The sequence below is a fragment of the Asterias amurensis genome, chromosome 10 (assembly GCF_032118995.1).
Source record: "Asterias amurensis chromosome 10, ASM3211899v1".
NCBI classification, from domain to species: domain Eukaryota; kingdom Metazoa; phylum Echinodermata; class Asteroidea; order Forcipulatida; family Asteriidae; genus Asterias; species Asterias amurensis.
The window spans coordinates 17,139,011-17,153,408 of record NC_092657.1 but is presented as its reverse complement, the minus strand read 5'-3'; the positions used below and the strand labels follow the sequence as shown (position 1 = coordinate 17,153,408).

Genomic DNA, 14,398 nt, shown 5'->3' with positions numbered 1-14,398 from the left:
GATTCAACCGAGTAGCGCATATTAATGTTGCACAGGCTGCAGACTCCTGACTCCCCACCAGGGAGCTGAGATGGTTTAAGGAGTGAATTAAGGCCCAGTGACCAGGGGTAATAATGTTGGAAGCGTTTTGAGACGCCCTTCGGGTGTGAAAAGCGCTACATAAAAACTGGTTATTATTATGGTTATTAACTAGTGGTTGTTGATTGACTTACGTAGTGCATGCACACACAAGTTGAAGGGTCATAAAAACTTAAGGTATGTGAATGTCAACCTGACGGGCGACTTTTGTACAATAAAGTCATTGGACACTTTCGGTAAACAGTATTGTCCAAGGCCCACACTTCGTGTACATGTTCCACAACTTATATATAAAATAACAAACCTGTGAAAATTTAGGCTCAATCGGTCATCGGAGTCGGGAGAAAATAACGGGAAAACTCTTGTTTCCCCACGTTTCGCCGTGTCATGACATGTGTTTAAAATAAATCTGTAATTCTCGCTATGGAGTTGTATTAATGTTTTCTCAAAAAGTAAAGCATTTCATGGACTAATATTTCAAGAGAGGTCTTTCACCATTACCTTCTGTAAACCCTGTAAGTTATTTGTAAATCTGTGAACTTTTATTTTTTTTTCTGTTCCGAAAGTGTCTGATGGCTTTTACCTTTTTTAATAAAAAGAAACAGTTTTAAAATGGCTTTTGATCAGCAGTCCATGCATGTAGGCTGGCATAGTCCAATACAACACATTGCAAGGCTCCATTAAAGAAAGAGGCCAGATTAATACATCCTTTTTGTCTTCACCAACTCCCACCTGTTATTGGCATGAAATTCCTTATCTGAATAGTGAACCCTGATCTTTTAATTGGATCATGAACAAGCCAGTACTACTGGGGACTGCCCAGGCAGATTAACTGCTCAACCGTTCAATATAACAATGTGTAAAGCAATCAACAAACAACAAACAAAATATCTTAAAGGAACGTTACAGAATTGGTAAGAAACAAAAATCGTGAAGATCAAAGATTTACATAAAACTTACACGGTCTAATGATGATGATAGTAGAAAACATCCCTTGAAATATTTCTGTCTGAAATGTCATATTTGATGAGAAATAAATAATCTAATTTCGCGTTTGGCGTTTATCGCTCAGTGAGCGTTTTATTCATTTTTGTTTTGGCATCGATGCAATGCAAAAATTTGTAATCGGTTTTTCACTTTTCTCTCGCGACCCAGATGGCCGATCGATCTCAAACTTCTACAGGTTTGTCAGTTAATGTATATGGTGGATTACATAAAGTGCTTACAGTTCCAGCAGCTGTTTTGTTAGCAAAAACCAATTCTGTAATGTTCCTTTAAATTCAACTAGAAAAGACAAATAAACTCACCTGCTATTGGTACTATTCCACCACCTTCAACACAAAAATCGATATAAAAAAAGGGTTAGATAGGATTCGAGGCATTGCATGGTGAGGTATCAATATATATTTGGTTTGCAGTAACACCATGTGTAAATCTTCTTGCCAGGTAGAGTTTGTTCTTAGAGAACTGTCTTGCTTAATTCTACTACCGCGGAGTAGATTGTTCGGGTGTTCAGAAGACTTCTCAGTACTGAAAAGAACTGTCCTGCTGATTAACTTTTACCCGGGCGGATGGTAAAGAAATAGGCTGGGACTACTACTTTCACTTATAGGATCGTAATTAACGGTACTACCGCGGAGTCAGCTCTTGAGTTGGTCTCAACGTTTCGACTAGCTTGCTCTAGTAATCGCCAGGAGACTGGTTAAATAATAATTACGATATACATATATGCTACTGAGTTGTCGATAGAGCCTTCTCGGTATATGGACCGAAACTCTGGAATAAACTTCCCAATCACATCAGGGACACAACATTATTCAAGTCACTTCTGAAAGCCCACTTGTTTCAGGAGGCCTACCTACATGTACACTATACCATCAATGACTTTTTATTTTTTCCATGACTCCGCCCCCAGGAGCAAACCTTTGATTTAGGCACTGTACAAAATATTTTTTTGAAACAATTTTTTTTTTTAGACATTGGACCCTTTCGGTAGACAGTATTATCCAAGGCCCACACTTCGTGCATCACAAGTTATGATAAAATAACAAACCTGTGAAAATTTAGGCTCAATCGGTCATCAGAGTCGGGAATTCTCGCTATTGTTGTCAGGAAAACTACCCAGGCTTTTCGCACTGGACTTAAAGCGGGTAAGTTACCAATTGGCTCAGTTAGTTCACCCAAATTAAGTCCAGTGCGAACACGGCTTTAGAAAATACAAAATTTCACTTACCCAAATCAAACGGGTCAACTGTAATGAAAGAAAAAACAAAACGGATACAAGGTTAAAAATTAAAAACTAATTATTTATAAACAAAAAAAGAAAAATATGTAAAACTAAAGTCACTGGACACGTTTGGTAATAAACGCTCCCTCTGAAGTCACAAAGATTTTTAGAAAGAGGATATCTCGCTCACTAAAATATTTGAATCTGTCAAGCATCTGAAAGCACAGATATTTGTGCAACAATGGTGCTTTCTTAGATATTCTTGCAACTTCGACAACCAATTGAGCACATTTTTTCACAGATTTGTTATTTTATGCATATATGTTGCACCATTGCACTCATTAAAGTCACCTGGAAGTGCTATTTCGTCAAAGTAATACTTGTGCCACTAAAATATGTGTTTTGATGAGTGGAATATGAATAAACAACTAACTAAGGTTAAAAAAAATTAGTTTCCATGTTATTTACAAATTTGAAAAATAAGCCCGACCCGAGAGGGCGCTGTTCGTCAATCGATGAATCGCATGCAGTGCCAACACAAGACAGTGACGCCTGGCGCAAGCTAAAAACATGCCCTCAAAGTTGAAACAACACCTGATTTTTTTCACGTTAGGAAAATGCTCCTTAAGGTTTGTTACGTCTTTCAGTTACATGTACATGTACCTTCTTCGACTTCCCCACTAGTTGGAAAAATTGTTGGGATTACGTCATGTTTTAGAAACAAACTTTTCTCTTCATGTCAAAATGTGCATTGTATTCCGGATTCTTGAAGCACGACGGCTCATAGTATTTGCTGCACAGCGCTGTAATAGACTACTTGCACACTAACCCATCTTTAGTTGTATTGCTGCATCCATCAGCAATACAGCAGCAATACAGCAGCAATACATCTAGTCGACATTGCCGGGAAAATGCAAGAAAAAAACTTTTTTGAATTGGCAACTTGGACTTGAATGAACTTGCATGTACGTGTGTTCGATGTTCGGTCGAGACAAAGTCTTCCTCGATTGACGTCACAAAAGGGGTAGGCGGAGTCACCCAACACAACTTTATTAATTTTTTTAAACCTATAAATCGTTTAAAACAATTACTCAAAAAATTATTTTATTGTTCAGAAACATAAAGTTTGAAGAATCTTTTTTTCTATTTCCAGGTGACTTTAACTTTGTTATTTGTATATATTATAAGTGAACATTACATACCTGAGACTTCCAGGGCAAACTCAGTCAGGTGGTTGGTCTGACATATCACAGGTTCATTCTGTGCTTCATGAATAGTCAGGACACCAGACATGGACCAACTGTCTGTGTTCTCATCCAAGTATTTGCAGATACTTTTCATTTGTGTGGCCGGGAATGTTACGTTTATACGTTCGAGCAAGTTCGCCAAAGGAATTGGTACCCCTGTTTCGAGACAAAGGAAAAGAATGGCATAATAATAAAAACAACGATTATCTTCAAGCAGGCTTGAATCATTGATTCTGATTGGTGGATCCATAACAACAAGGAGTGTTATATTATACAAATATTGACTGCTTCGAGTGCTATGGTTAAAACTACGACTCCCGAGGTGATTCCCGGAGTGTTCTATTTTCCCCGAGGTGCAGCCAAGGGAAAGTGGAATGGTCCAGGGATCACCGAGGGAGTCAGAGTTTTAACCATAGCACAAGTAAATGCAGTCAATATTTGTTTTATAACACCCCAACAGACTATTTATCATGTACGTGTTTTTAGATACACAGATGCACAACTGATTGAGTTTGAGGTGGGTAAAAAGACGTCTGGGCACTGCATGCCGTGTGATAGTCGTCGGACTATCACACAGCAAACGATGCACTATCACACGGCTGCCGTTTCTAGTAAAACTAATACATATCATGTGACGCGCTCTAAACCAATGAAAAGGCAGAACATTTGTAAGGGGTGTTATAAAATCTTTATATCGCACAGCCAATATCACACCATGTGTTTTCTAACTCTGTGTATTGCGCTTTTATAAGCTACATGTACATGTATGCACAAAATGCAATTATTTTTATCCTTGTGTACAAATAAGGCATTGCAACATCAATTTTTACTCTGGTCAAGTTTGCTGGAAAATAAATCTGTTATCACACTCAGGAAAAACCAACAAATTTAGTGTGTCTGCATTTCATATCTAACGCAGAAGCGCCTAGTACAGTCTGTTTCGATTGTTAAGGCTAAGCTTAAGAATTTTCTTTTTAGACAAGCTTTTGGATTTGGTTACTCTTAGCTGTGTTTCTCGATTATGCTGGTTTTTCTTTGTTGTTGTAGATTATTTTGTTGCGCTTTTTAACATTTTTTATGGTGAAATGACACAATAAAACTAGTTTTATTATTATTATTACTCCACTCACGCTTGTGTGATAACTTTTATTTATAAATACCCAAGACAGTTTATCAATTCTAATTGGTCGAGAGGGCATCACGTTGGGGTGTTTATACGGATGATATGCCACCAGTAAAAAGTGTTTAATCATGGGCGTGACCTGCGAGCTTGCACCTGTGCTTATACGACAGTTTATTCATTCCTATTGGTGGAGAGCAACGGCTGGAACACCTGTGCCACATCACGCGATACGCGCAACGCGCACTCCAATCTCCTCATAAGAAGTTTTCACCAGAGGGCCTTACCATTTCATAGCTAGAGGGGTGTTGTGTTGAAAGAAATCATTGAACAATTATAATTTTTGCATTTTAAAAAAAGCTTTTTGATCGAAAAGGTATTTATGAATGGGAATCAAAGTGTGTGAAATCGGTTTTAAACTAGTGGTTTAAACCCGCCGAGGCCTAGTTCTTGTATAATTTTTACCGAGATGAAGTCAAGGTAAATTAAAACCTCTTCACCACCATGACCACACATTGATTCTCATATTATTATATTGGTGTTTTCCTTACCAGAGACGTCGAGGACGGTTATTGACTGGATGTAATCAAAGTCAGCCACTTCTTCGCTCTGGTAATCCTCAATATGAAGTAGAACTTCCCGACCGCCCAATCTGATAATGTTAAAAGGGATGAGAGTCATTGCTCACAAAAAAGGTCTGAAACTACACAATGCGCTACCACTTCACATACATGTACGTAGCGAACAGAAACTCATCTCTTTTAAAGGCAGTGGACACTATTGGTAATTAATCAAAATAATTATTAGCACAAAACCTTACTTGGTGACGAGTAATGGGGAGAGGTTGATGGTATAAAACATTGTAATAAACGGCTCCCTCTGAAGTGCCCATAGTTTTCGAGAAAGAAGTAATTTTCCACAAATTTGATTTCGAGACCTCAAATTTAATACTTGAGGTCTCGAAATCAACCATCTTAACGAACACAAATTCGTGTAACAAGGGTGTTTTTTCTTTCATTATTATCTTGCAAGTTCGATGACCCATTGAGCTCAAATTTTCACAGGTTTGTTATTTTATGCATATGTTGAGAAACACCAACTGTGAAGGCTAGTCTTTGACAATTACCAATAGTGTCCACTGCCTTTAAAAACCTATCTTTTTAAAACCGCTTTTTAGCTTTTTAATGTTTTCTTCAATGGTCACCTTGCCAGTAAGTTAAAAATTTTAGCATAGATAGGGTTAGAGGCGTCTGTCTCCTGCCCCTTCTCTTTTCGATAAGTGCACTGGGTTCTTTTACGTCCCATCCGAAGGACGAAGCAATGGTTATGTGTCTTTCTTAAGGACACAAGTGTCACGGCTGGGGATTTGAACCCACACTCTGCTGATCAGAAACACCAGAGTTTGAATTCAGTGCTCTTAACCGCTCGGCCACGACACTCCCACACTCCCATTCAAGAGTAAATTAAAATTGCATCTGTTCTCTTCTCGCTCATCAACTTACTTTTGCGTAGCTTTCTTTATACCAGCGCATTGTATCTTTGTAAAATGCGCCTTATAAGTTTTATTTATTGTTATTATTATTAGGATACAAATTCTGCTGATGTATGTTGAAATTATGGTAATGTAGATCGCAGAGGGTAGATGGCAATTACACCTGTAAGGTACATGTAACCCCTAGAGTTATAGATTCCACTGAGTTTTTAAGAACAGTTTTCTCAGCACTAGAGAAGTAGATCAAAGAGCAGGATTTTGTTTTCTTATTGAAAAAAAAAAGGAACGGCTGTTTTTCTTCACCAGGCTGACTTAAAAAGTCTGAATTCAGATAAAAGTCTGACAAATCTCGTCCCTGACATTAAAGCAATTGGACACTTTCGATACATAAAAAAAAAAAAAAAAAAATCACAGATTTACAAATAACTTACAGGGTTTACAGAAGGTAATGTTGAAAGACTTCTCTTGAAATATTATTCCATGAAACGCTTTACTTTTTGAGAAAACATTAAAACAATATCAATTCTCGATATCGAGAATTACTGATTTGTTTTAAACACATGTCATGACACGGCAACACGCGTGGATACAAGGGTGGGTTTTCCCGTTAATTTTCTCCCAACTCCGATGACCGATTGAGCAAAAATTTTTCACAGGTTTGTTATTTTATATAGAAGTTGTGATACACAAAGTTTGGACAATACTGTTTACCGAAAGTGTCCAACCGCTTTAAAAGGGGAAGGAAAATGAGAAATGCAATGCAGGGTTCAATTCGGGAAAATAGTTAACAGGACTGCAGGGCATAACTAATACTTACAACTTCTTTTGGCCGGCGTATGAGCCATACACTGGCATACGTCCGAACAAATATTATAGATGTTAAATTTGCATCGGTGATAAAGAATATTTTTTTTTTTTTTTTCAACGAATACACCAATCGATGTGTGTTAGCACTGTATACTCAGTACAGATACTTTCCAGAGTCCTTTGAAAAAATATCACTGGCTTATTACTCGGGTGGGATTTGAACCTACGACCCTTGCAATTCAAGAGCAGTGTCTTACCAACTAGACTATTGAGATTGCCCGGTAGCTAGAGGCAGTCCGTTTGTTTCGGCAGCGGATACCGCAATGATGTAAAAGATTTGCATCGGGGATAAAGAATATTAATTTTGTTTTTTAAACAAATATACAGCCAATATGCAGCAGTTCAGTTATGGAACAGTCTTCCAGAGGTTGTCAAACACGCTGAGACATCAGAACAATTCAAAACCCGATTAAAAACATACTGTACAATTGTTGATATCCTTTTACATGTACAGTGCATAGGGACCTCACGGTGGTATTCGTTATATAAGAATGGTTTATTATTATTATTATTTATATAACATTGATACCTCACCATACAATGTCTCAAATCATATATTTATAAAATTAAAATGAAACTAAATACCTTTCAAAGATCACCGATAAAGGAAAGCTGATGTTGACTCTGTCAAACTGGATGGCCCTCTCGAGTCTACCTCTTCTAATCCTAGAATGTACGAGCTCTGTACGACTGATGCTCTCCTGAAGATTTTGCAGTACGGTTCCAAGATGCCGTGTAAGATTTTGCGCATGGCGTCTACACAAACAAAATAAAAAAATATTTCTTATGAAAATTATTTCTTATTATCATATGACTGAAGCTCGCCTCACGATTTTGCAGTACGGTTCCAAGATGCCGTGTAAGATTTTGCGCATGGCGTCTACACAAACAAAATAAAAAAATATTTCTTATGAAAATTATTTCTTATTATCGTATGACTGAAGCTCGCCTCACGATTTTGCAGAACGGTTCCAAGATGCCGTGTAAGATTTTGCGCATGGCGTCTACACAAACAAAATAAAAAAATATTTCTGATACAAATTATTTCTTATAATCGTGCGACTGTTGCTTGCCTCACGATTTTGCAGTACGGTTCCTTGGTGTTGTGTAAGATTTTGCGCATCGCTATACAAACAAAACCGGAAAGTTTGTTCTTATTAAAGGCAGTGGACACTATTGGTATTTAGTCAAAATAATTATTAGCATAAAACCTTACTTGGTAATGAGTAATGGGGAGAGATTGGTAGTATAAAACATTGTGAGAAACGGCTCCCTCTGAAGTGGAGTAGTTTTCGAGAAAGAAGTAATTTTACACGAATTTGATTTCGAGACTTCAAGTTTTTTAGAATTTGAGGTCCTGAAATCAAGCATCTGAAAGCACACAATTTGGTGTGACAAGGGTGTTTTTTTCTTTCATAGTTATCTCGCAACTCTGACGACCAATCAAGCTCAAATTTTCACAGGTTTGTTATTTTATGCATATGTTGAGATACACCAAGTGAGAAGACTGGTCTTTGACAATTACCAATAATGTCCACTGGCTTTAATGCTTGCACCCTCAACCGCCTCATAATAGAATGTCGACTGCTCAGAACTAAAAGGTCAATTTTTTCCACTGTGGTCAGTTTAACCCCTTTTTACCATTGTAACTTTTAATTGGTGACCGTGTTTTTTTCGTGAGAAAAAAAGGCCAAAGGAATATCCAGATGCAGGGACAATAAAGTTTTAGTGTATTGTATTGTAAAAACAAATTTTCTTTATTGCAGTCTCATATTTGTATTGATCAACAGGTCCTTATTTGAAAAATGCATAAATAAAATTACAACAAATTCACCAAAATAAAAACTTTAATGTTTTACTTCAAAATGCACAAATATGGGCAGGAAAGAGCATGGGGAGCCCATCAAAGCTATAAAAAAAACCTAAAATCCTTCAACTTCAAAGCATGCTGCCCCTTGACCCAACCAGGGGCCTTTAAGCGGACCCGGGTTGTGAGGCGCTACGCTGACCCCGATACACCCACTCTCGACAAAATTAGCCAGCACCCAATTTGCCCTAGCTCCAACCTTGCTTGCCTTCCACCTTTTTTTCCAAAAGGGAGGCACACAACAAGTTATTTGGCCTAAAGGTGAAGAGGATTTTTACCTCTCGCCTGTCCTGAGGAGGCCCCAAGCCAAAATGTGTCAAGCGGCCATTTTGAAAAGAAAAAAAGTCCTCCTTTTTTTTCAAAAAGAGAGGATGCCAAACATGTTTTTATTTATTTGGCCTAAAGGTGAAGAGGATTTTTACCAGAGCTCTCGCCTGTCCTGAGGACGCCCCAAGCCAAAAATGTGTCAAGCGGCCATTTTGAAAAAAAAAATAAAAATAAAAAATCCTCCTTTTTTTCTCAAAAAGAGAGGATGCCAAACATGTTTTTATTTATTTGGCTTAAGGGTGAAGAGGATTTTTACCTCTCGCCTGTCCTGAGGACGCCCCAAGCCAAAAATGTGTCAAGCGGCAATTTTGAAAAAAAAAAGAAAAAAAAAGTCCTCTTTTTTTTTCAAAAAGAGAGGATGCCAAACATGTTTTGTTTTATTTTGCCTACATGTAAGTAATAATAATAAAGGAAACTTGTAATGCGCCATGTCTGTCACAGGTGACACTCCTGGCGCAGGAACTCTAACAAAGCTAACAACTGAAGGAACTAATTAAACAAATAAACAGAAGGAGAAGCAGCTTGTGTGAAGAGGTGGGTCTTGAGTTGGCTCTTGAAAGTGTAAAAAAACCTCCTTCATTTTTTTGAAAAGGGAGGACAATACACACGTTTTTATTTATTTGGCCTAACAAGTAGTATAAAGAGGGTTTTTACCTGAGTTCCCGTCTGTCCGCAGGTAGCGCCAAGCCAGCGTGTGTCTCAGCTATCTGCTCACTCAGTTCCTCAAAAGTTTCTCTTAGATGCTCTGGATCGTCACCAATGTAGGATCTGATCAAATCCTTCAGGTTAGTTAACATCGTCACTGAGGATAGAGAGGAAATTAAAGGAACATTACAGAATTGGTTTGGCTAACAAAGAAGTTGCTGGCAATGTAGGCACTTTATGTAATCCACGAGTGTGATCGTTCCATTAGCTCTTGTTGAGACTAACTAAGAACTGACTATGTGGTAGCACAGTTAATCACGATTCTATAAGCTAAAGTAGTAGTCCCAGCCTATTTTCTTTACCATCCGCCTATGTAATATTTAAAAAGCAGGACAGTTCTTTTCAGAACTGAGAAGCCTGCTGAACACCCGATAAATCTACTCCGCTGTAGTACATGTAGAATAAAGACAGTTCTCTAAAGAACAAACTCTACCTGGAAAGTAGATAAACACATGGTGTTATCGCAAACCCAATATATAATGGGTGCGTTCGATAAGCTTCCCTGGGTCGACCCCGGGGTGAGCCCCTGACAAGAGCTAATCGAACGATCACACTCGGCCTGTCGTGGTGACGGCATGCACCTCAGGTCACCCACAAGTGACCCACTCCACAAGCAGCCCCGTCAAACCTGTTCAAACGTACCGGGGCAGACCGGGGTCGACCCAGGGAAGCTAAACAAACGCCCCCATTGATACATGTACCTCACCATGCAATGCCTCAAATCATATATAACAATAAAATCTGACTCCCACAAGATGTACTCTCCACTAATTGGAATAGCAAAACTTTCTCAAGTGTTTATGAATACTAATACTTAATAGACCTTTATCAAGGTCATCTTGATTTTACTCCATTCCAACTCATTGAAACCAAACTGGGGCTGAACCAAAGAGTTACATGTATATATAAGAACTAGAGGGCGCACTGGTGACCGCTACGGGACCGCAAGATGACAAGCGCCATTATGTACGCGTTTGAGTTTTTTTTTATTGAACGCTCACGCGATGCTGTTTGTTCAACTTACAAAATGGCCACACAAACACACGCTGTGAGATGGCTGTTTTGTTAACTTAGAAAATGGCCGCCTGCGCGCATGCCGGGGCGCATATATAGGCCAGTGCGCCCTCTAGTTCTTATATATAACTCTATAGGCTGGACAAATAGTCTGGTGCCATGTTTGCGCAATGAATGTTAGCATTCATGACTGTTATCGAAACAGGGCACATGACCAAAATGGTGACAGCGTGATAAAGGTCAATAGGGCTTACTGCTCTGATCTTCCGTCTGCACATCTGGAAACGTTTCCAAGTCTAATGATATGGTTGAGCGCTCAGCTGCGCCGATAGAACCGAGTAGACTGGTAGCATCTGTCAAAAGGCTGTAGTGTTCTGCAATCCCATCTGCAGTTGCTCTTCGCCGACGGTTTCCTGATGTTGCGGCCCGTGACTTCATGATTCTGCTATTCTTGTGAAAAGCTTGCACGTAATCACCTAGGAATGAAAAATATATTTGAAGAATCATTTTAATGATGGCTCCCTTTTTGGTATACTGTTGGTACACCATACATGTGGTCGTCTGTCCTTGTTGCCCCTTGTCTTTGCTTGTCCTACAGTTAGACAGTAGGTTTATGTTACCATACCTTACCTGGTTGTCGCCGTACGTACTAGATGTTTATTTTATTTTAATATTGCCTCCAATGGCAATATATTTGTTATTATGCTAACTGTATACTTTATAACATGTAAAAAAAAATTGTAAACTATTTTTTGAGTAAATTGTAATTTTTACTGTAGTTTTGCCATTTTTTTTGTTTAACCCATACACCGATGTGTGTTAGCACTGTACGTGTACATGTATACTGAGTACTTTCCTCAGTCCTGTGAAAATATCACATGCATATAACTCGGGTGGGATTCGAACCCACGACCTTTGCAATTCTAGAGCAGTGTCTTACCAAGATCACCGAGATTGCCCGGTAGCTAGAGGCAGTTCGAATCCTATGTTTATGCAGCGGATACCACACTGATGTACATGTAGATGTTAAATTTGCATCGAGGATAAAGAATGTTAGTTTTGGTTTTTACCCATACACCGATGTGTGTTACAGTAGCACTGTATACTCAGTACTTTCCTGAGTCCTGTGAAAATATCAAAGGCATATTACTTGGGTGGGATTCGAACCCACGAATTTTGCAATTCTAGAGCAGTGTCTTACCAACTAGACTACCGAGGTTGCCCGGTAGCTAGAGGCAGTTCGAATCCTGTGTTTTGGCAGCGGGTACTGCAGCGATGTCAAATTTTCATCAGGGATAAAGAATATTAATTTTGGTTTTTACCCATACACCGATGTGTGTTAGCACTGTATACTCAGTACTTTCCCGAGTCCTGTGAAAAAAATATCACAGGGATAGCAAAAAAAAAAGAAGATTATATTCCTTATCCACGATGCAAATTTAACATCTTTGAAGAGTTTGAGGTTGAGACACACAATGATCAAGAATGACTGTAGCTCAGTTCACACTTCCTGCGAATGCGAATGTTGACGTCACAATATTCATAATGAATAATTCTACACCACATGTTCTAGATCTCAGCTTAGGTCTCTCAGCTTTAAGGCATACGTTTTAATTTTGGTTATTTTACATAATATGTGACCCGCTCTGTGAAAATGAGTCACATGTAGGTAATTTCAAGAATTGAGTTATATGCATGGCTGGAAAGAACACATCAGCAGCAGTAATTTGGTATACATTGTGTCTTAGCTTTGGGGTGTATCGCGTTGCTGAGTTACTCCTGCTTGAAATTAGCCATTACACCAATTTTTTGTGAAAAACGAATTACAAGTAAAATGATATTTTACATGTAAACTACCATTTCGTGCAAAAGGATACAAATTAGACATAAGTATGACCACAAAACTGTTCTATTCATAGCTTTATTGCCTAAAAGTAAGTGTTCTGAAGGTTAACTGTCCCATAACTTAATAGTGCATTGGACGACATGCGACTCATTTTCACAGAGTGGGTCACATATGTATGTTGTTGTTTGTATTTAGCGCCATGAGCACTTTGTTGGATGTGTGCGCTTTATAAGTTTTCCCAGCTTTTTGTCCTCCTCTCTGTCAAAGACATTGTGTCTACATGTAGGTGCCTTTAAAGGTACAGTTACTTGACCAGTTTGGGATCATTGACCGGTTCGGGATCACTTCAACTTTGCAATAACCAAATAGTTATATAACCTCTCATTATTACCACTTTCTGTTGATAAATGTGAAGATTAACACCCATTAAACCAACAAACCAAAAATAAGGTGCCAAACATCACCAGCAAGTAAGTTTTGGCTGTTTTCCTGAAGGTTGTCTGCGAAATTTATCATTTTTTTGTTTAAAAATTTTGGTTGAAAAACACTGTTAAAACTTCTTACCTTCAGAATTCGAGTGCCGGGGCAAAAAATATTTATGTAAAATGATAAGAATGTGTTAAAACAAATGCCTGTAAATACTATGCAGTCATCTTGTTGTTTTGAGGAGACGAAGTTACCAAAATCTTCTTTGGGGGGGCAACTTACCCTTGACCAGTTCGGGATCACTCAACATCTCATTGCGTCAAATGGTGACGCACTAACTTACTAAGCAAGGTAAAATCATACTACTGCAGTAGAAAGTTTATTTAGTTGATTTTGAGAAACATTACTTCAACAAATTCTTGTAGATTTTTTGTTTTGTGAGAAAATTAAACCTGGAGGGGCCAATAATGATTTTTAGGTTCGCTTCACTTTTTCATTTGCCTTTGCTGTTGTTTTGGGGTTTTGTTGTTGGGTTTTAGCGCTGCTATTGAAGACACTTGCATGACATTCACTAAAGAAAGGAAGTCCAAGTCCATGCCAACACACCTCTGAAGTTTCGTGTCCTTGAGAGACAGTTTTATGGATGGGAGTATGGGTTTGCAATAAAGGGCACTCTACTGATACAGAATAGATTCAACTGATCCTGAACTGGTCAAACCGGTGACGATACTTTTCTTAAAGCCTCTTCAAAAGAACTAATCTTTTTTTGTCAGTGAACACTTGGTGAGTTTTATGTCATGTTTAGGTTAACTGATAAACTTTTTTGTTTAAGATATCAAAGAGATTGCAACAAAAAACAATGTGAATTCAAAAAGTGATCCAGAACTGGTCAAACGACTGTACTGGACACTATTGGTAATTACTCAAAATAATTATTAGCATAAAACCTTACTTGGTAGCAAGTAATGGGGAGAGTTCATAGTATAAAACATTGTGATAAACGGCTCCCTCTGAGGTGATGTAGTTTTCGAGAAAGAAGTAATTTTCCGCGAATTTGATTTTGAGACCTCAAGTTTAGAATTTGAGGTCTCGAAATCAAGCGGCTAAAAGCACACAACTTCGTGTGACAAGGGTGTTTTTTCTTTCATTATTATCTCGCAACTTCGATGACCGATTGAGCTC

At 38.3% G+C, this 14,398-nt stretch overlaps 1 protein-coding gene across 3 annotated transcripts in view; it reads right to left on the bottom strand.

The window, feature by feature from the left end:
- The window catches only part of LOC139943315 (uncharacterized), a 78,105-nt gene that overhangs the window by 3,457 nt on the left and 60,250 nt on the right, over nucleotides 1-14,398 (bottom strand). For all 3 annotated transcript variants that reach the window (XM_071940139.1, XM_071940138.1, XM_071940140.1), the window contains exons 12-18: nucleotides 11,199-11,420; nucleotides 9,880-10,027; nucleotides 7,617-7,787; nucleotides 5,224-5,324; nucleotides 3,508-3,708; nucleotides 2,312-2,329; nucleotides 1,386-1,409 (exon numbers count right to left, since the gene is read on the bottom strand). In XM_071940139.1, coding sequence (XP_071796240.1) covers nucleotides 1,386-1,409; nucleotides 2,312-2,329; nucleotides 3,508-3,708; nucleotides 5,224-5,324; nucleotides 7,617-7,787; nucleotides 9,880-10,027; nucleotides 11,199-11,420 — 885 coding nt within the window. The remainder of the gene's footprint in view (nucleotides 1-1,385; nucleotides 1,410-2,311; nucleotides 2,330-3,507; nucleotides 3,709-5,223; nucleotides 5,325-7,616; nucleotides 7,788-9,879; nucleotides 10,028-11,198; nucleotides 11,421-14,398) is intronic.